The following is a 22,832-nucleotide window of genomic DNA, read 5'->3' as shown; positions in this document are numbered from 1 at the left end:
AATTTAAGGTCTTTATCATAGCATTACCATTTTCCACTTTTTTGTGAACTCTTGTAAAATATCAAATTTACTCTTTTGTTACCTGTCAGTTTGCTCCTTTCTCTCCATGACAACATTAAATATAAGAATATCCTGTGTCAGCATTAGACTTAAAAAAATAACCCACACCCGTGTAGATATGATTAAATAATTATCATTTTAAAGGCCTACTGAAATGAGATATTCTTATTTAAACGGGGATAGCAGGTCCATTCTATGTGTCATACTTGATCATTTTGCGATATTGCCATATTTTTGCTGAAAGGATTTAGTAGAGAACATCCACGATAAAGTTCGCAACTTTCGGTGCCTGGACAAAAGCCCTGCCTCTACCGGAAGTCGCAGACGATGACGTCACATGTCGATGGCTCCTCACATATTCACATTGTTTTTAATGGGAGCCTCCAACAAAAAGTGCTATTCGGACCGAGAAAACGACAATTTCCCCATTAATTTGAGCGAAGATGAAAGATTCGTGTTTGAGGATATTGATAGCGACGGACTAGAAAAAAAACAAAAAAACGCAATTGCATTGTTTTTAGACACATTTACTAGGTTTATTCTGGGAAATCCCTTATCTTTCTATTGTGTTGCTAGTGTTTTAGTGAGGTAAATAGTACCTGATAGTCGGAAGAGTGTCTCCACGGGTGTCTTGACTCGCAGTGTCTCAGGGGAGTCGACGGCAGCTTCATGGACGGCACAAGCTAAGCTTTTCTCCGGTAAGAACTGACTTTTTAACCACAATTTTCTCACCGAAACCTGCTTGTTGACATTTGGTAGGGATCCATGTTGGCTTGACCGCGCTCTGATCCATAGGAAAGTTTCACATCCAGGAATTTTAAACAAGGAATCACCGTGTGTTTGTGTGGCTAAAGGCTAAAGCTTCCCAACTCCATCTTTCTATTGTGACTCCTCCAATATTAATTGAACACATTGCAAAAGATTCAGCAACACAGATCTCCAAAATACTGTGTAATTATGCCGTTAAAGCAGACGACTTTTAGCTGTGTGTGTGCGCAGCGCTCATACTTCCTAAAAACCCGAAGACGAAACTCCCGGGAAATTTAAAATTGTAATTTAGTAAACTAAAAAAAGGCCGTACAGTATTGGCACGTGTTTCAATGTTAATATTTCATCATTGATATATAAACTATCAGACTGCGTGGTGGGTAGTTGTGGGTTTCAGTAGGTCTTTAAATCAATGGTATATTAAAACAATCTACCTGGCATTAGTCATCAGCTGTTCTCCTTTCGTATTATAATCAATAACATGATTTGGAAATATTTCCTTATACCCTGCAGCTCCACCTCTGACATTCCCTTCTTTCCCAACTTAAGTTATTTTTTAATGTTAAAATAAAACTGTTTGTTTAAAAATTATATATATTTTGCGCATGTATTTCTATAAGTGTTAGCCCTGCGATGAGATGGTGACTTGTCCAGGGTGTTTCCCCGCCTTCTGCCCGAATGCAGCTGGGATAGGCTCCAGCACCATATACCTATATGAAGTAAGAATATTTGTGAAGGGAGAAGTCTGGCCCCCAAAACAAGTTGAATAGATTTGTTGTGTACTATTGTAGGTGTCATTGCAACACTTTCCCATACAGTAGTCCCACATCATCAACTTCGACACGACCACTGACCTTACACACACACACACACACACACACACACACACACACACACACACACACACACCATACACACACGTTGACAAATACAAACAGTGTCCCAGTTCCCTGGGCGCCAGACAGTCAGACAGCCGGAGTAAATATAGTCTAGTGGCTAAAGTTCGCACCACACACAAAGAAAGCTCCCCTCTGCAGTGCAATGTGTCTTTGGCCTACTTTTTTAACCTTTCCTTCAGCAAATCCACATTTTCACTTAAAATAAAATGACCCAGGATTGTCATTATACAATGAATATGTATTACCATAGAGTTGGTGACTGTTATGCCCAACTTTCACTGAATCGTTGCCATCTGCTTGTTTTACCTCTTTAAAAAATCAATCAATCAATCAATGTTTATTTATATAGCCCTAAATCACTAGTGTCTCAAAGGGTTGCACAAACCACCACGACATCCTCGGTAGGCCCACATAAGGGCAAGGAAAACTCACACCCAGTGGGACATCGGTGACAATAATGACCCAGTGGGACGTCGGTGACAATAATGACTATGAGAACCTTGGAGAGGAGGAAAGCAATGGATGTCGAGCGGGTCTAACATGATACTGTGAAAGTTCAATCCACAATGGATCCAACACAGTCGCGAGAGTCCAGTCCAAAGCGGATCCAACATAGCAGCGAGAGTCCCGTTCACAGCGGAGCCAGCAGGAAACCATCCCAAGCGGAGGCGGATCAGCAGCGCAGAGATGTCCCCAGCCGATACACAGGCAAGCAGTACATGGCCACCGGATTGGACCGGACCCCCTCCACAAGGGAGAGTGGGACATAGAAGAAAAAGAAAAGAAACGGCAGATCAACTGGTCTAAAAAGGGAGTCTATTTAAAGGCTAGAGTATACAAATGAGTTTTAAGGTGAGACTTAAATGCTTCTACTGAGGTGGCATCTCGAACTGTTACCGGGAGGTCATTCCAGAGTACTGGAGCCCGAACGGAAAACGCTCTATAGCCCGCAGACTTTTTTTGGGCTTTGGGAATCACTAACAAGCCGGAGTCCTTTGAACGCAGATTTCTTGCCGGGACATATGGTATAATACAATCGGCAAGATAGGATGGAGCTAAACCGTGTAGTATTTTATACGTAAGTAGTAAAACCTTAAAGTCACATCTTAAGTGCACAGGAAGCCAGTGCAGGTGAGCCAGTACAGGCGTAATGTGATCAAACTTTCTTGTTCTTGTCAAAAGTCTAGCAGCCGCATTTTGTACCAACTGTAATCTTTTAATGCTAGACATGGGGAGACCCGAAAATAATACGTTACAGTAGTCGAGGCGAGACGTAACAAACGCATGGATAATGATCTCAGCGTCTTTAGTGGACAGAATGGAGCGAATTTTAGCGATATTACGGAGATGAAAGGAGGCCGTTTTAGTAACGCTTTTAATGTGTGCCTCAAAGGAGAGAGTTGGGTCGAAGATAATACCCAGATTCTTTACCGTGTCGCCTTGTTTAATTGTTTGGTTGTCAAATGTTACAGTTGTATTATTAAATAGAGTTCGGTGTCTAGCAGGACCGATAATCAGCATTTCCGTTTTTTTGGCGTTGAGTTGCAAAAAGTTAGCGGACATCCATTGTTTAATTCCATTTAGACACGCCTCCAGCTGACTACAATCCGGCGCTTTGGTCAGCTTTAGGGGCATGTAGAGTTGGGTGTCATCAGCATAACAGTGAAAGCTAACACCGTATTTGCGTATGATGTCATCTAGCGGCAGCATGCAGGGCCAAGGACCGAACCCTGGGGAACTCCACACGTTACCTTAACGTAGTCCGAGGTCACATTGTTATGGGAGACACACTGCATCCTATCAGTAAGATAAGAGTTCAACCAAGACAGGGCTAAGTCTGACATACCAATTCGTGTTTTGATACGTTCTAATAAAATATTATGATCGACGGTATCGAAAGCAGCGCTAAGATCGAGGAGCAGCAACATAGATGACGCATCAGAATCCATCGTTAGCAATAGATCATTAGTCATTTTTGCGAGGGCTGTCTCCGTGGAGTGATTTGCCCTGAAAAATGACTTTTTAAACTCTAAATCTACTGCAATGAGTGGGAGAGTTGTCCAGGGTGTACGCCGCCTTCCGCCTAAATGCAGCTGAGATAGGCTCCAGCACCCCCCGCAACCCCAAAAGGCACAAGCGGTAAAAAATGGATGGATGGAACTCTAAATCTAATACTCATATTTAACTATTTACAATTTGTATTGACCCATGTCAGGAATCTTTATTTTGTTTTTGTACAAGGTTCCTAAAACGAAGATGAATCATTTAAGTTACAGGACTGAAAGTAACAAGAGTGAGTTTCTAGCATATAATTAGCAAATACATTAAATATAACCACATGACAATAATGCTAATAGCATGTGAACAAACAAACTAAATATTTAAAAAATAAACATTAAAATGATGATTTAGGTTACCGTATTTCCTTGAATTGCCGCCAGGGCGCTAATTAATTTAAAACCTCTTCTCACTCCTGCGCTTACCAAAGGCAGGCGGTAAAAGTAAGCATGCGCTAATTATTTTAAAACCTCTTCTCACTCTGGCACTTACCAAAAGTTTGCATTAAAAATTTGAGTGTGATGTAAGCTTGGTCCTTAAATCCTACTGAATAGCTCTTAATCTTCTTCCCTTTATGCGATTTCAAATCACTGGTATTGAAATCAGCCTCCTCCATTTTGAAAATGATGACAGGGGACGTGTCACTCGTGACGTCACGAGTTTGACCAGGCGGTAATACTAAGCATGCGTTAATTATTTTGGGAAGCGAGTTTGACCCGGCAGTAATTCAAGGCAGGCGCATAATATATGCCCTGCAGCAATTCAAGGAAATACGGTAATCATCATTGTGTTCGGGACACCCCAGGGGGACGGCATAAGTACTGCAGGAGGGGCGTGAAATTCTTGGCATTTTTTCGCAAATGTAAATATATGTAAGTGCTCATTTTTAGAGAATGTAATTATTTAGTTTTACAGGACTGAGTGACAATCCATGCAGAGACAGTATTAAAGTGGGAATTAGACATTTTTTTTGTTTGTTTTTTTAAAGAAAATGTACTTCAAAACAATTTCGTTAGAATGTGCCTTCGCAGGTGATATTCCTTTGAGGCTGTTTTTACTTAATTTCAAATGAAACACATCAGCTTTCACATTGCAATGTCAATAAATTCATTATTCTGCCCTCGTTACTTGTATTCAGTGTGTGCAGCTCGACATATAGTTAACAAAATGCAGACACAGAAGCTCCAGAAGTTTTGTTGAAGACTGATGTTCCTTATTTAGAATTTTTATTCTTTACACTTCTTACTTCATTTAGGTGTGTAAGACTGAACATATAAACATAAAATAAACATCAATCATCAATCAATCAATGTTTATTTATATAGCCCCAAATCACAAATGTCTCAAAGGACTGCACAAATCATTACGACTACAACATCCTCGGAAGAACCCACAAAAGGGCAAGGAAAACTCACACCCAGTGGGCAGGGAGAATTCACATTCAGTGGGACGCCAGCGACAATGCTGACTATGAGAAACCTTGGAGAGGACCTCAGATGTGGGCAACCCCCCCCCTCTAGGGGACCGAAAGCAATGGATGTCGAGCGGGTCCAACATGATACTGTGAAAGTTCAATCCATAGTGGCTCCAAGACAGCAGCGAGAGTCCCGTCCACAGGAAACCATCTGAAGCGGATCAGCAGCGTAGAGATGTCCCCAACCGATACAGGCGAGCGGTCCATCCTGGGTCCCGACGAGCGGTCCATCCTGGGTCTCGACTCTGGACAGTCAGTACTTCATCCATGGTCATCGGACCGGACCCCCTCCACAAGGGAGGGGGGGACATAGGAGAAAGAAAAGAAGCGGCAGATCAACTGGTCTAAAAAGGAGGTCTATTTAAAGGCTAGAGTATACAAATGAGTTTTAAGATGAGACTTAAATGCTTCTACTGAGGTAGCATCTCGAACTGTTACCGGGAGGGCATTCCAGAGTACTGGAGCCCGAACGGAAAACGCTCTATAGCCCGCAGACTTTTTTTGAGCTCTAGGAATCACTAATAAGCCGGAGTCTTTTGAACGCAGATTTCTTGCCGGGACATACGGTACAATACAATCGGCAAGATAGGCTGGAGCTAGACCGTGTAGTATTTTATACGTAAGTAATAAAACCTTAAAGTCACATCTTAAGTGCACAGGAAGCCAGTGCAGGTGAGCCAGTACAGGCGTAATATGATCAAACATAAAATAAACATTACAAAAGTATGACGTCCGTTGTATAATTTAAATAAATAATGTTCATTGTGTATTTTAGATAAGTAAAATATAGAGTTTAATGTTAATACATTCACACAATAAACTACAGACGTTTACGCAAATAGAAGTTAAACAAAATCCACAGCAAACATTGTATGCAGTGAAACTGGCTCAACACAATTAAACCTAAGGTGAAGATGTGTCACCCTTTTCTCATCAAATTTAACGTGACATGTATAAAACGAGCTTTGATCGGCAGAGAGTTACTCAGTCAAAAATCAAAAGGACAACGTATACAAAAACATCCCAAAGTTAGCAATTTCAATACAAAACAAACTAAATGTCTTATTGTTCATTATCTACTTACAAAGATCTGATCAAGTTTCATTCTGAAGCTTACACGTATGGATTTTTACTGTGTAAATTGAGCATTGTTAGCTGTTTTTGAATGTTTTTTTTGGTGGGGCTTTATAAGCGGAATTGATTAATCCCATTAGCTAAATTGCTCACTGCCTCGTACTATGCATTTTTTTCAATTTAAACTGCACAAAAAAGGAAAAAATGTGTGTTCCTGTCCCTATATGACTTGTGGATGATGGGATTTTTTTTTTTCGTGCAGTTCCCATTTAAGTACATAGCACACGTGTGTACTTACTACTGCTAGACGTAGGAATGTACTCATTCATATGCGTATTTACTAGCTTAAGTACACACGATTACATGTGATGGATCAACTTTATTGTCTCTCCAAAAGAGACAGAAATTATCAGTTGACGGGCGCAACGCAACAATAAACACATCTTACATAAAAAAACAAAAAGTGCAGAACATTAAAATCGAACTGTTAACAACAAATAGATTTTAAAAAGGGGGTGTTTATTTCATTTTGTTTAGAATAATTATTGTTGGAGCCAAATTTCCTTATTAGTTTATATTTTTTTATTTTGTTTTCTCTAATTGACTGCTGGCCTCTTTTCCTTTTCGGCAAATTGCTCCGCCCACTTCCTCTTGAGAAGCAGGAAGTGTTGACAGGAATGGGACCGTCGCTATGGTGCGGTTGCCATGGTAACCTCATTTAATTGGGTTCGGGTAGGCGCACTCGGGGGCAATTGCATGCAGGACACAAACAGTTTTCGACCGTGCTGTGAGTGGTCAGGTCTCGCTGTTGTGACAATGTTACATTCAAGGTCAGCATACATTATGTTCTATAGCATACATTTGATTTCATTTTGATAGCTTAAAATAAACGGATTATCTATCCAAACATATTTCCACAGTACTGGACATTGAATCATTTGCACGCGTCAAACTAGTCAACACAGCTTAAAGGCGTACTGAAATTAGATTTTCTTATTTAAACGGGGATAGCAGGTCCATTTTATGTGTCATACTTTATCATTTTGCGATATTACCATATTTTTGCTGAAAGGATTTAGTAGAGAACATTGACGATAAAGTTTGCAACTTTTAGTCGCTAATAGAAAAGCCCTGCCTTTACCGGAAGTCGCAAACAATGACGTCACCCGTTGAGGGCTCCTCACATCCTCACATTGTTTTTAATGGGAGCCTCCAACAAAAAGAGCTATTCGGACCGAGAAAACGACAATTTCCCCATTAATTTGAGCGAGGATGAAAGATTCGTGTTTGAGGATATTGATAGCGGCGGACTAGAAAAAAAATAAATAAATAAAATAAATCAGGTTAAAAAAAATAAAAACGCGATTGCATTAGGACGGATTCAGATGTTTTTAGACACATTTTCTAGGATAATTCTGGGAAATCCCTTATCTATTGTGTTGCTAGTGTTTTAGTGAGTTTAATAGTACCTGATAGTCGGAAGTGTGTGTCCACGGGTGTCTTCAGGCCAGTGTCTGATGGAAGTCGACGGCAGCTGTATGGATGGCACAAGCTCAGCTGATCTCCGGTAAGTGGCGACTTTTTACCACAATTTTCTCACCGAAAACTGCTGGTTGACATTTGGTCGGGATCCATGTTCGCTAGACCGCTCTGATCCATAGGAAAGCTTCACCTCCGGGAATTTTAAACAAGCAATCACCGTGTGTTTGTGTGGCTAAAGGCTAAAGCTTCCCAACTCCATCTTTCTACTTTGACTTCTCCAATATTAATTGAACAAATTGCAAAAGATTCAGCAACACAGATGTCCAAAATACTGTGTAATTATGCGGTTAAAGCAGACGACTTACAGCTGCGTGTGTGCGCAGCGCTAATATTTCCTAACAGTCCGTGACATCATTCGTACACGTCATAAATGGGTTGTACTTGTATAGCGCTTTTCTACCTTCAAGGTACTCAAAGCGCTTTGACACTACTTCCACATTTACCCATTCACACACACATTCACACACTGATGGAGGGAGCTGCCATGCAAGGCGCCAACCAGCACCCATCAGGAGCAAGGGTGAAGTGTCTTGCTCAGGACACAACGGATGTGACGAGGTTGGTTCTAGGTGGGATTTGAACCAGTGACCCTCGGGTTGCGCACGGCCACTCTCCCACTGCGGCAAGCCGTCCGCGACGTTTTCAACAAGAAACTCCCTGGAAATTTAAAATGGCAATTTAGTTAACTAAAAAGGCCATATTGGCATGTGTTGCAATGTTAATATTTCATCATTGATATATAAACTATCAGACTGCGTGGTCGGTGGTAGTGGGTTTCAGTAGGCCTTTAAAGGGGAACATTATCACCAAACCTATGCAAGCGTCAATATATACCTTGATGTTGCAGAAAAAAGACCATGTATTTTTTTAACCAATTTCCGAACTTTAAATGGGTGAATTTTGGCGAATTAAACGCCTGTTTATCGGTCTCGTACCAATGACGTCAGAACGTGATGTCACCGAGGTAATACACCCGCCATTTTCATTTTCAACACATTACAAACACCGGGTCTCAGCTCTGTTATTTTCCGTTTTTTCGACTATTTTTTGGAACTTTGGAGACATCATGCCTCGTCGGTGTGTTGTCGGAGGGTGTAACAACACTAACAGGGAGGGATTCAAGTTGCACCCCTGGCCCGAAGATGCGAAAGTGTCTGCCGCCAGACCCCCATTGAATGTGCTAGAGTGTCTCCACATTTTACCGGCGATGCTAAGGCAGACATGGCACAGAGATGTATGGATAACCTGCAGATGCATTTGCAACGATTAAGTCAACTAAATCACAAAGGTGAGTTTTGTTGATGTTGTTGACTTATGTGCTAATCAGACATATTTGGTCACTGCACGACTGCCAGCTAATCGATGCTAACATGCTACGCTAATCGATGCTAACATGCTATTTGCGGGCGGCATAGCTCGGTTGGTAGAGTGGCCGTGCCAGCAACTTGAGGGTTGCAGGTTCGATTCCCGCTTGTGCCATCGTAGTCACTGCCGTTGTGTCCTTGGGCAAGACACTTTACCCACCTGCTCCCAGTGCCACCCACACTGGTTTAAATGTAACTTAGATATTGGGTTTCACTATGTAAAGCGCTTTGAGTCACTTGAGAAAAGCGCTATATAAATATACTTCACTTCACTTCACTATTTACGCTAGCTGTATGTACATTTGAAACTAGATACCCACATTTAATGCGAAACAAACACTTACCAATCGACATATTTAAGTTGCTCCAGTGTCACAAGATGCAAAAGTCCTGATCGTTTGGTCCGCACATTTTACCGGCGATGCTAATAAGGCAGCCATGCTATGGCCCACTTCATTAGGTACGCCCATGCTATAGCGGAATAGCGTCAATAGTTATTCGCTCAATAGCTTCAGTTTCTTCTTCAATTTCGTTTTCGCTATCTGCCTCCATACTCCAACTATCTGTTTCAATACATGCGTAATCTGTTGAATCGCTCAAACCGCTGAAATCCGAGTCTGAGTCCAAGCTAATGTCGCTATATCTTGCTGTGTTTGTATTGGCGGCACTGTATGACCTCACAGGGAAATGGACAGTCGCACCGCAAATAGCGAAAATCAAGAACTTTAACGCTTTTTTTAGGGATATTCCGGGAGGTGTAAAATTTTGAAAAAAACTTCGAAAAATAAAACAAGCCACTGGGAACTGATTTTTATTGTTTTAACCCTTTTGAAATTGTGATAATGTTCCCCTTTAAAGGTAAAGGCTGTGCAATTATAAATGAAGGAATGAAGGATTTTTCCGGGCAAGTGCGACTTTGTAACGTCTGCCTGATTGCAGTAACTGGAAGGACTGGTGGAGAGGGGTCGTCCGTCATCACGGTGGCTCTCCTGACCACAGAGCGGTCATACAATTCGGAGAAGGTTGTTTGCGGTGAACTAATTATTTTGCTGGCCTGATTAGTGACACATGAGAGTTTGGTTTTGGGTTTGGAGGTAAGTGAGTTGTACCAAGGAGAAGACGTTATAGAACTCCATGCTTTTCCAAGTTTCCATCTGTTTTGTTGTGTAGAATGACGTTTGGAGTACAATAGTTCGATATGTCTGGGAACATAACCAACACATAATTCTTGATGTCACGCGACAAATATTTTTTGATAAAGTATAGGGATCTATTCCATTGCATAGTTTTATTTTTTTGCTTGTATCTGCTTTTTGCAGGAATATTTAAGCAAAAGCAATAGACAGCTTTGAGAAATACACTATATTTCCAAAAGTATTTGGCCACCTGACTTGACTCAAATATGAACCTGAAGTGCCATCCCATTCCTAACCCAACGGGTTCAATATGATGATGATCCACCTTTTGCAGCTAATACAGCTTTAACTCTTCTGGGAAGGCTGTCCACAAGGTTGCTGAGTGTGTTTATAGGCCTTTTCGACCATTCTTCCAAAAGCGCATTGGTGAGGTCACACACTGATGTTGGTCGAGAAGCACTGGCTTTAGTCTCCGTTCTAATTCATCCCAAATGTGTTCTATCGAGTTCAGGTCAGGACTCTGTGCAGGCTAGTCAAGTTTGTCCACACCGGACTGTCATCCATGTTTTTATAGACCTTGCTTTGTGCACTGGTATACAGTCATGTTGGAATAAGAAAGGGCCCGCTCCAAACTGTTCCCAAAAGGTTGGGAGCATTAAGTTGTCCAAAATGTTTTGATATCCTGGAGCATTCAAAGTTCCTTTCACTGGAACTAAGGGGCCAAGCCCAACTCCTGAAAAATAACCCCAAACCATAATTCTTCCTCCACCAAATTTCATACTCGGCACAATGCAGTCCGAAATGTACTGTTCTCCTGGCAACCTCCAAACCCAGACTCGTCCATCAGATTGCCAGATTGGAAAAGCGTGATTCATCACTCCAGAGAACGCATCTCCACTGCTCTAGAGTCTTGTGGCGACGTGCTTTACACCACTGCATCCGACGCTTTGCATTTGACTTGATGCAGCTGCTCGGCCATGGAAATCCATTCCATGAAGCTCTCTGCATACTGTATGTGGGCCAATTTGAAAATCACATGAAGTTTGGAGCTCTGTAGCAACTGACTGTGCAGAAAGTCGGCGACATCTTTGCAATATGCGCTTCAGCATCCGCTGACCCTTCTCTGTCAGTTTATGTGGCCTACCACTTTGTGGCTTAGTTGCTGTTGTTCTCAAACTCTTCCATTTTCTTATAATAAAGCCGACAGTTGACTTTGGAATATTTAGAAGCGAGGAAATTTCACGACTGGATTTGTTGCACAGGTGGCATCCTATTACAGTTCCACACTGGAAATCACTGAGCTTCTGAGAGCGGCCCATTCTTTCACAAATGTTTGTAGAAACACCCTTCATGCCTAAGTGCTTGATTTTATACACCTGTGGCTGGGCCAAGTGATTAGGACTTCTGATTCTGATCATTTGGATGGGTGGCCAAATACTTTTGGCAGTACAGTGTATTTCTGGACTGCAAGTTGACATCAGTTAAAAAAATTACGTGCTTTAACATAGGGGTATTATTATTATGGCAAGGGGTCTAGGACCCCAAAATGGCACCTATTTGGAGGCATACCATCTGGTGTTTTGTTTTACAATATTACGCAAAGACAACTTTTCTTACTCATTGGTACTTGCTGTTGTGTATTTCAGATTTGAATAAGTACCGAAAATGTTTCCTTTTTTTTTCTCTATCCTCTTGTTGTGGGACCTTGATCCTCTGCTGTTGCCATTTCTAACATACAATTCTAACTTATAATTGAAACAACAACAAAAGACAACGGGGAGAAGACACTGTCGAAATAGAGCCAAGTAAATCAGACCCCCACAAAACGGTGCATCTTGAAAACATGGTCAGAAAGTGGTTTGAAACGGACTATAAAACAAACTATGCAACATTTTCACCAAAGACCCACCATTCCATGCTATGAAGACCACAAGGAAGTGTTTTAAATGGAGAAAAAAAAAGTGAAATTATGACCCCTTTAATAATCTGGTTAGTTTTGTAATTTGCTGCGCCTTATTTTCCAAAAAATATAATTATTCAATTCGTGAGATCGCAGAATTTTTGACCCCTGAATGGTCATGACAGAAAATAATTAAGACTCATTGGAAGAGGCAATATTTCTAATATTTAAAACAAAATACAAAATTTAAATGATTACATTTCATGATGCAGTCTACAAACCCTGTGTCCATATGAGTTGGGAAATTGTGTTAGATGTAAAGATAAACGGAATACAATGATTTGCAAATCCTTTTCAACTCATATTCAATTGAATGCACTCCAAGGACAAGATATTTGATGTTCAAACTCATAAACTTTTATTTTATTTCGCAAATAATAATTAACTTAGAATTTCATGGCTGCAACATGTGCTAAAGTAGTTGGGAAAGGGCATGTTCACCACTGTGTTACATCACCTTTTCTTTTAACAACACTCAATAAACGTTTGCGAACTGAGAAAACTAATTGTTGAAGCTTTGAAAGTGGAATTCTTTCCCATTCTTGTTTTATGTAGCGCTTCAGTCATTCAACAGTCCGGCCTCTCTACTGTCATATTTTCCGTTTCATAATGGGCCACACATTTTCAATGGGAGACAGGTCTGGACTGCAGGCGGACCAGGAAAGTACCCACACTCTTTTTTTACGAAACCACGCTTTTGTATCACTTGTCTTGCTGAAATAAGCAGGGGCTTCCACGATAACGTTGCTTGGATGACAACATATGTTGCTCCAAAACCTGTTTGGACCTTTCAGCATTAATGGTGCCTTCACAGATGTGTAAGTTACCCATGCCTTGAGCACTAATACACCCCCATACCATCATAGATGCTAGCTTTTGAATTTTCCGCCTATAACAATCCGAATTGTTATTTTCCTCTTTGTTCTGGAGGACACCACGTCCTCTGTTTCCAAATATAATTTGAAATGTGGACTCGTCAGACCACAAAACGCCTTTCCACTTTGCATCAGTCCATCTTAGGTGAGCTCGGGCCCAGCCAAGCCGGCAGCGTTTCAGGATGTTGTTGATAAATGGGTTTGGCTTTGCATAGTAGCGTTTTAACTTCCACTTACAGATGTAGCGACCAACTGTAGTTACTGACAGTGGTTTTATGAAGTGTTCCTGAGCCCACGTGGTGATATCCTTTACACACTGATGTCGGTTTTTGATGCTGTACCGCCTGAGGGATCAAAAGTCCGTAATATCATCGCTTACGTGCAGTGATTTCTCCAGATTCTCTGAATTTTTTGATTATTTTACGGACCGGAGATGGTAAAATCCCCAAATTCCTTGCAATAGCTCGTTGAGAAATGTTGTTCTAAAACTGTTCGACAATTTGCTTACAAAGGGGTGACCCCCACCCCATCCTTGTTTGTGAATTACTTAGCATTTCATGGAAGCTGCTTTTATACCCAATCATGGCACCCACCTGTTCCCAATTAGCCTGCACACCTGTGGGATGTTCCATATAAGTGTTTGATGAGCGTTCCTCAACTTTATCAGTATTTATTGCCACCCTTCCCGACTTATTTGTCACGCATTGCTGGTATCAAATTCTAAAGTTTATGATTTGCAAAAAAATTAAAATGTTTATCAGTTTGAACATCAAATATGTTGTCTTTGTAGCAAAATCAACTGAAAAAGGGGTGAAAATTATTTGCAAATCATTGTATTCCGTTTATATTTACATCTAACACAATTTCCCAACTCATATGGAAACGGTGTTTGTAATTCTAGGTAGCATTGGAAGGCAACAAAGCAAGTTCTAATATGTTCAAGGTAGTTGAAGTTAATTTTTAAAACATTTTTTTTTTAAATATGCAGTCAGATGAATGTGCAGGACACCTTTCTTAATAAAACTCAATATGTTACTGTTCATTTTAGCATGCATTTCTACATTTTATTTCCTGGGGACACAAATGACCCTGCTTGAATACAAAGGCCCTAAAACTCCTTCTAGTCCTGTTTTTGTCAATGAATGCGCATCATGAGCCAGGGGAAGTGTCCGGTACGCTGCATCCCGAAGGTGCTGATGAATAAGTTGAGGACGGTGGTGATGAAGACCATGATGGTGGTTACATTGTTCAAATAGTCCATGCGCTTCTGAAGGGTGGGATTGTTCACGTCCCGGCGTCCTATGACACACACATCAACACACACATGCAGAAAACAACGCACCTGTTTTATCAACATATTTATTCATCGTATACTCAGGTAAACCTTAAAAAAACTTTTTTCACCATTTTACACATTTTAAGTCCAACATTCACCATATGCACATTTTAGTGGTACATTAAGCTTGTTTAGTTGGTTAAAGCAAGGCCATGTTAGCATGATTACTATTTTCTTAAAAATGAATGGAACACATACTTCAGGTAAACGACAAACTGTGTTGGAGTGGACTCAAGTTTTTGTCATTTGTTTTTGTGTCAGAAGTGGAGCCGAGCCAGCAGCCAACGGAAGAAGCCTGTCCTCTTGGAACCGAAGAAGCTGATGAGGAAGTTGATCCCCGTGGTGACGAATATGACACCTGTCGCTACGTTGTTCAGGTAGTCCAGTCGTCGCTGATTGGAGACCACGTTCAGGTCCCTGCGTGCTGCAACACGCACACACACACACACACACACACACGGACACACACGCTACATTTCAAACATCTCAAACACACACCCATGCAGGATACATGCATACACTGATAGGAGGATGTTGACCTTTTGCTCGTTTGTTCCACTTCAATTTTAATACAGTGCTATGGCGCCCTTTAGTGGTATGCCAAAGGCCTTTAAAGGTGAACTGCACTTTTTTTGGAGTCCATCCCATCCATTTTCCACCGGGGCGTGCTGGAGCCTATCCCAGCTTGTTTATCATAATTCACAATCCTTATGAGAAACAAGTTATTTTTTATGCATTTAAACTTGTAAATAAATGCAAGTAAAAGGTTCAATCTATTTCGCCTAAAAAGGGCTCTAAAAACCTCCATCAAAAATGTATATACATGGTTAAAGTATATATGTAATGTAGTAACAGTCACATTCATAATAACATAATATTTATGTATTTTGATCATTGTAAGCATACGGATAAGAACAAAGCTTGTTTATTTGACTTTATCTTCATTAGCCAAACTGCTTTGTGTTTTATTTTAATATCAAAAAGTATACACAGGTTGTTGTTTTTTTTCATTACTTGTGTTTTTTTCATGTCACAAAGGTGTTACTTCAAACACCCTTCGTGGGACAGCACGTTGTTAATGTTTTATTGTGTGTAGTTAATTCCTATACGACATATTTCTGCTCAAATTCCTAATGGATCTGTTCCGATACAGCATCTACATGTCATTATAAATGTACATAACTTAAATGAATAATAAAAAAAACCTCAAAGGCATCATGTAATGACAAAAAGCTGACAAGAGTTTGGTATTTAAGAATCAAATAATACTAATATTTGTCTTTACATATATGGATAACGTTTATCTATAGTCTTCTTATTAGACATTACACATGACATGATGGTATTACTTTCACACCCCAACACTGCTTTACCTAATGATCGTAATCAGTATTTCAATATTGATAACAATGATCTGAATTATTACTTTGGCCATAAATGGCAGCCCTAGATCTCATACACGAACACTATTTTTATCTATATGGACAGAAAATGCAGTTATGTTGGTCATCAGGTGCCATTTATATATATATATATATATATATATATATATATATATATATATATATATATATATATATATATATATATATATATCAATCAATGTTTACTTATATAGCCCTAAATCACTAGTGTCTCAAAGGGCTGCACAAACCACAACACAAACCACTACGACATCCTCGGTAGAGGAGGAAAGCAATGGATGTCGAGCGGGTCTAACATGATACTATGAAAGTTCAATCCATAATGCGATATATAATAATAATAATATATATATGTATGGTCAGTATTAAGGAGGGCTCATATTTTTTAGGGCACCAAGGCAAACATTTTCTTTCGCGGCAGAGGCTCCCTGCCTCGAAAGAGAATGTTTGCCTTGGTGCCCTTCTAACTTGCCTTGTTGTTCTAAAATATGAGCCCTCCTTTAAGGCAACACTTGCCTTGACCTTAAAAAGTAAAAATTCAAGGCCTGACATACAACAATACAATAGATGTAATGTTTCAAATACAACAACATATTAGATGTCATATATCACATACGACAACGTAATAGATATCATATGTCACATACAACACCATATTAGAGGCCTACTGAAATGAGATTGTCTTATTTAAACGGGGATAGCAGGTCCATTCTATGTGTCATACTTGATCATTTCGCGATATTGCCATATTTTTGCTGAAAGGATTTAGTAGAGAACATCCACGATAAACTTCGCAACTTTTGGTCGCTAATAGAAAAACTCTGCCTTTACCGCAAGTCGCAGACGATGACGTCACCCGTTGAGGGCTTCTCACATATTCACATTGTTTTTAATGGGAGCCTCCAACAAAAAGAGCTATTCGGACCGAGAAAACGACAATTTCCCCATTAATTTGAGCGAGGATGAAAGATTTGTGTTTGAGGATATTGATAGCGATGGACTAGAAAAAAATAAAGTCTCAAGTTAAAAAAAAAACAACGCGATTGCATTGGGACGGATTCAGATGTTTTTAGATACATTTACTCTGGTAATTCTGGGAAATCCCGTATCTTTCTATTGTGTTGCTAGTGTTTTAGTGAGTTTAATATTACCTGATAGTCGGAAGGGTGTGTCCACGGGTGTCTTCAGGCCAGTGTCTGATGGAAGTCGACGGCAGCTTTATGGACGGCACAAGCTCAGCTTAGCTCCGGTAAGTGGCGACTTTTTACCACAATTTTCTCACCGAAAACTGCTGGTTGACATTTGGTCAGGATCCATGTTCGCTTAACCGCTCTGATCCATAGGAAAGCTTCACCTCCGGGAATTTTAAACAAGGAATCACCGTGTGTTTGTGTGGCTAAAGCTTCCCAACTCCATCTTTCTACTTTGACTACTCCATTGTTAATTGAACAAATTGCAAAATATTCAGCAACACAGATGTCCAAAATACTGTGTAATTATGCGGTTAAAGCAGACGACTTTTAGCTGTGTGTGTGCGCAGCGCTAATATTTCCTTACAGTCCGTGACGTCACGCGTACACGTCATCATTCCGGGAAATTTTAAATTGTAATTTAGTAAACTAAAAATGTCAGTCTTGGACTTGGTCTTGGGTTGTTTTCCCGAGGTGCAAAGCGAATGGAGTGGAAACGGCGTGAATGTAAAGACATCTTTATTTTAACACTAAAACTAAGAACAGGAACCAACAAAAAGCGCGCACAATGGCGGTACAAAAACTGGGCTATGAAACAAAAGACTAGCACACAGGCTATAAACTACAAACATGAAACAAAAACACTTGCGCAGTGGCATGAATAACAAAAACATACGTAGACAAAATGGACAGCATAGCAAGGCATGAAGCAGATAATCGAGGGCGTGAAGGAGGTGATGTTGCCAGAATGAAGGCAAGAAAAAGAGTGACTTAAGTAGCTATGATAACTAGTGAAAACAGGTGTGAGGCTGAGGACAGGGACGTGACATGACAGGTGAAAACTAATGAGTTGGCATGGAGACGAAAACAAACCAGGAAGTGCCAAGAAAGAACTTAAATGTCTAAAAAACTAAACATAACCTGACCAAAACCAAAACATAAACTTACAGGCGTGACAAAAAAGGCCGTATTGGCATATGTTGCAATGTTAATATTTCATCATTGATATATAAACTATCAGACTGCGTGGTCGGTAGTAGTGGGTTTCAGTAGGCCTTTAGATGTCATATGTCACATACAACAACGTAAGACATGTTATATATCACATACTACAATATAATATGTCATATATCACGTACAACAACATAACTTTAAGGAATGGGACACTATAGGACACGAATATTAGCGGCGTTAGCATACTGTAGCTATTTGAGCTACATGTTAACATTACACTCACATTATTAAGTCATGCTAACTTAGCATATTCGCTGACAAAAAACTAACTTACAGCTCCCATATCTGGAACTGACCCTATTTTAAGCCTCATTACATTTCATTTCTACCGCAAATGATATTTGTCTCATTTGGTGCTAATAAACCGGCTGAACATTAAATAAATAAATGATAAATGGGTTGTACTTGTATAGCGCTTTTCTACGTTCAAGGTACTCAAAGCGCTTTGACACTACTTCCACATTTACCCATTCACACACACATTCACACACTGATGGAGGGAGCTGCCATGCAAGGCGCCAACCAGCACCCATCAGGAGCAAGGGTGAAGTGTCTTGCTCAGGACACAACGGACGTGACGAGGTTGGTACTAGGTGGGAATTGAACCAGGGACGCTCGGGTCGCGCACGGCCACTCCCCCACTGCGCCACGCAAAAAGCAATTTCTCAAAATAGGTAACTACCTTTATTCACAGGATAAAACGCTGAAACACCCAGCGCAGTAAGCAGCTGCGTTGCGTGCCGTAAGCGGACTTGATGACGTTGACGACGAGGGTAACAAAGACGATGGCGGTGGTCAGATTGTTGAGGAAGTTTAAGAGTCGCTGGTATGAGGGCAGGAGGGTGAGCTCTACACGAACTGTACACGCACACACACACACAGACACACACACGCACACACACACACACACACACACGCACACACACACACACACACACACACGCACACACACACACACACACACACACACACACACACATACACATATATGTATATGTAGCTGGTTGGTCTATTGGCACGGTCCAAACATGCAAACAACATTTAGATGTCAGTAATGTTAGTGTGTTCCATTTATACTGCCAAGGTTAGAAATGCATCCGAGCAAAGAGGCCGGTGCGCTCCATCCCGAAGACGGGGATGAAGATGTTGGTAACGAAGATGAGGAAGATGACGACGGTGACGGTATTGTTCAGGCTGTCCAGACGCTGGTGGTTGGCCTCTTGGTTGAGGTCTCGCCGTGCTGAGGCAACATGCACACCACAAAAAATGCACAAAAATAACCTCTAAACCGCATGAATATTGCACGTGTTGGACATGTTAGTGTGTTAGTATGGTTAGCAGCATGGAGGATGCATCTTCATAAGATGAACTCACCTATGATGATGATAAGAATCCCTGCAACTATTTGGAGAGCCAGCGAGAAGGAGATGAGCGTCAGGACTGCAGCGTAGTACCTAAAGAAGTGACTACGTTAGCTGCACAATAATGAGAAGTATTTTTGTTGGATTCCACCTGTATCCTGCCCCTTGTTCGATGACAGTCTTCATGTGTGTGATGTTCGCCAGGAATAAGGCGATGTCCAGCATGCCCTCAGCAGCCGTTTTCTTGGTGGCGTACAGGTTCATGTTCAGGCCAGGGCTGGAAACACCCTAAAATAGACACCAAGGCAGATCTCAGCGTTGAAATTACAGGGACTCAAACCATATAGTGGGGCAAAAAAGTATTTAGTCAGCCACCGATTGTGCAAGTTCTCCCACTTAAAATGATGACAGAGGTCTGTAATTTTCATCATAGGTACACTTCAACTGTGAGAGACAGAATGTGAAAAAAAATCTAGGAATTCACATTGTAGGAATTTTAAAGAATTTATATGTAAATTATGGTGGAAATTAAGTATTTGGTCAACCATTCAAAGCTCTCACTGATGGAAGGAGGTTTTGGCTCAAAATCTCCCGATACATGGCCCCATTCATTCTTTCCTTAACACGGATCAATCATCCTGTCTCCTTAGCAAAAAACAGCCCCAAAGCATGATGTTTCCACCCCCATGCTTCACAGTAGGTATGGTGTTCTTAGGATGTATGCATATGGTGTTCTTCTATCTCCAAACAAGACGAGTTGAGTTTATACCAAAATGGATACATGGATGATACAGCAGAGGATTGGGAGAATGTCATGTGGTCAGTTTAAACCAAAATAGAACTTTTTGGTATCAATCAATGTTTACACATATAGCATATTGGGGACCACTGCCCTAAATCACTAGTGTCTCAAAGGGCTGCACAAACCACTACGACATCCTCGGTAGGCCCACATAAGGGCAAGAAAAACTCACACCCAGTGGGACGTCGGTGACAATGATGACCCAGTGGGACGTTGGTGACAATGATGACTATAAGAACCTTGGAGAGGACGAAAGCAATGGATGTCGAGCGGGTCCAACATCCAATTCAATCGTTTTTGGAGAAAGAAGAATACTAAGTTGCATTCCAAGAACACTACACCTACTGTGAAGCATGGGGGTGGAAATATCATGCTTTGGGGCTGTTTTTCTGCTAAAGGGACAGGACGATTGATCCGTGTTAAGGAAAGAATAAACGGGGCAATGTATCGTGAGATTTTGAGCCAAAACCTCCTTCCATCAGTGAGAGCTTTGAATGGTTGACCAAATACTTATTTTCCACCATAATTTACCAATAAATTCTTTAAAATTCCTACAATGTGAATTCTTGGATTTTTTTTTCACATTCTGTCTCTCACAGTATAAGTGTACCTATGATGAAAATTACAGACCTCTGTCATGATTTTAAGTGGGAGAACTTGCACAATCGGTGGCTGACTAAATACTTTTTTTGCCCCACTGTATATCTTGAAATAAAAGCTATAAACGTGATCAAAAGGGAGCAGCAGTTGATCATGTACTATAAAAGTAACCAGAAGAGGGCAGGAGATCCATCCATCCATTTTTTCCCGCTTATTCCCTTTGGAGTCGCGGGCGGAAGGCGGGGTACACCCTGGACAAGTCGCCACCTCATCACAGGGCCAACCCAGATAGACAGACAGCATTCACACTCACATTCACTCACTAGGGCCAATTTTAGTGTTGCCAATCAACCTATCCCCAGGTGCTGGAGATCTTAAACAGTAAAGTTATTAGAAAGTGACAGAATAAGTGATATAAAATCTACCAGAAAACAACAGCATTTAAAGTTTTTTCCAATTGCTTACACATTTTTTTTTTTAAATTTTCACACTGTTAACGTCTGCTCACAGTAAGCAAAACCACTGTGAAGATTTTCCAAATATTAGGCATAGACCAGGGGTGTCAAACTCATTTTAGATCAGGGGCATCATGGAGAAAAATCTACTCCCAAGCTGGCTGGACTGGTAAAATCATGGCACGATAATTTAAAAATAAAGACAACTTCAGATTGTTTTCTTTGTTTAAAAATAGAACAAGCACATTCTGAAATTGTACAAATCATGATGTTGTTGTTTTTTACACTTACCTGTTGCGGTTAATAGCAGACATATTTTATTTGTCGTTATTTATATTTTCTGAATACATTTTATGATAATCTTTATTACTCAACTCATTGATGTTAATTTTGAATATACCAAGATAAAAAAATGATATCAAAATCAAATTACAGTATGTTATTTATGTAGTTGAGGGATGGCGTGGCGCAGTGGAAGAGTGGCCGTGCGCAACCCGAGGGTCCCTGGTTCAATCCCCACCTAGTACCGAACTTGTCACGTCCGTGGTGTCCTGAGCAAGACACTTCACCCTTGCTTCTGATGGGTGCTGGTTAGCGCCTTGCATGGCAGCTCCCTCCATCAGTGTGTGAATGTGTGTGTGAATGGGTAAATGTGGAAGTAGTGTCAAAGCGCTTTGAGTACCTTGAAGGTAGAAAAGCGCTATACAAGTACAACCCATTTATTTATTTAGTTTGATCATTTTCCCCAACTGATGTACTAACATCATGTGGTTTATTTTGTACATATGTAGCATCATCTAAAACAGGGGTCACCAACCTTTTTGAAACCAAGAGCTACTTCTTGGGTACTGATTAATGCGAAGGGCTACCAGTTTGATACACACTTAAATAAATTGCCAGAAATAGCCAATTTGTTCAATTTACCTTTAATAAATAAATCTATATGTCTATCCGTGTTGGCCCTGCGATGAGGTGGCGACTTGTCCAGGGTGTACCCCGCCTTCCGCCTGATTGTAGCTGAGATAGGCGCCAGCGCCCCCCGCGACCCCTAAAGGGAATAAGCGGTAGAAAATGGATGGATGGATGGATATATAAATAAATGGGCATTTCTGTCTGTCATTCCGTCGTACATTTTTTTCCTTTTACAGAAGGTTTTTTGTAGACAATAAATGATGAAAAAAACACTTAATTGAACGGTTTAAAAGAGGAGAAAACATGAAAAAAAAAAATTTGGAAACATAGTTTATCTTCAATTTCGACTATTTAAAATTCAAAATTCAACCGAAAAAAATTAAGAGAAAAACTAGCTAATTTGAAACTTTTTGAAAAAATTAAAAAAAGAATTTATGGAACATCATTAGTAATTTTTCCTGATTAAGATTAATTTTAGTATTTTGATGACATGTTTTAAATAGGTTAAAATCCACATTGAAATAAGAT

General features: G+C 40.5%; 1 protein-coding gene across 5 annotated transcripts in view; it reads right to left on the bottom strand.

Annotated features, from left to right (window-relative positions):
* Positions 1-12,357: 12,357 nt before the first annotated feature.
* Positions 12,358-22,832, bottom strand: part of LOC133560139 (ninjurin-2-like) — a 50,820-nt gene continuing 40,345 nt past the window's right edge. Inside the window, exons 2-5 of one of the 5 annotated variants that reach the window (XR_009808388.1) lie at positions 19,687-19,823; positions 19,549-19,628; positions 14,745-14,970; positions 14,377-14,509 (exon numbers count right to left, since the gene is read on the bottom strand). Coding sequence is in view for 4 of the 5 variants with exons in the window: in XM_061912303.1 (XP_061768287.1) it covers positions 18,863-19,032; positions 19,549-19,628; positions 19,687-19,823 (387 nt within the window). In the remaining variant the exon portion in view is untranslated. The other 4 variants (XM_061912303.1, XM_061912306.1, XM_061912304.1 and 1 more) reach the window with 4 other exon arrangements.

This window comes from Nerophis ophidion, linkage group LG10, assembly GCF_033978795.1.
Source record: "Nerophis ophidion isolate RoL-2023_Sa linkage group LG10, RoL_Noph_v1.0, whole genome shotgun sequence".
NCBI classification, from domain to species: Eukaryota; Metazoa; Chordata; class Actinopteri; order Syngnathiformes; family Syngnathidae; genus Nerophis; species Nerophis ophidion.
Note: the sequence above shows the minus strand (reverse complement) of the source record. Positions and strands in the feature narration are given on the sequence as shown.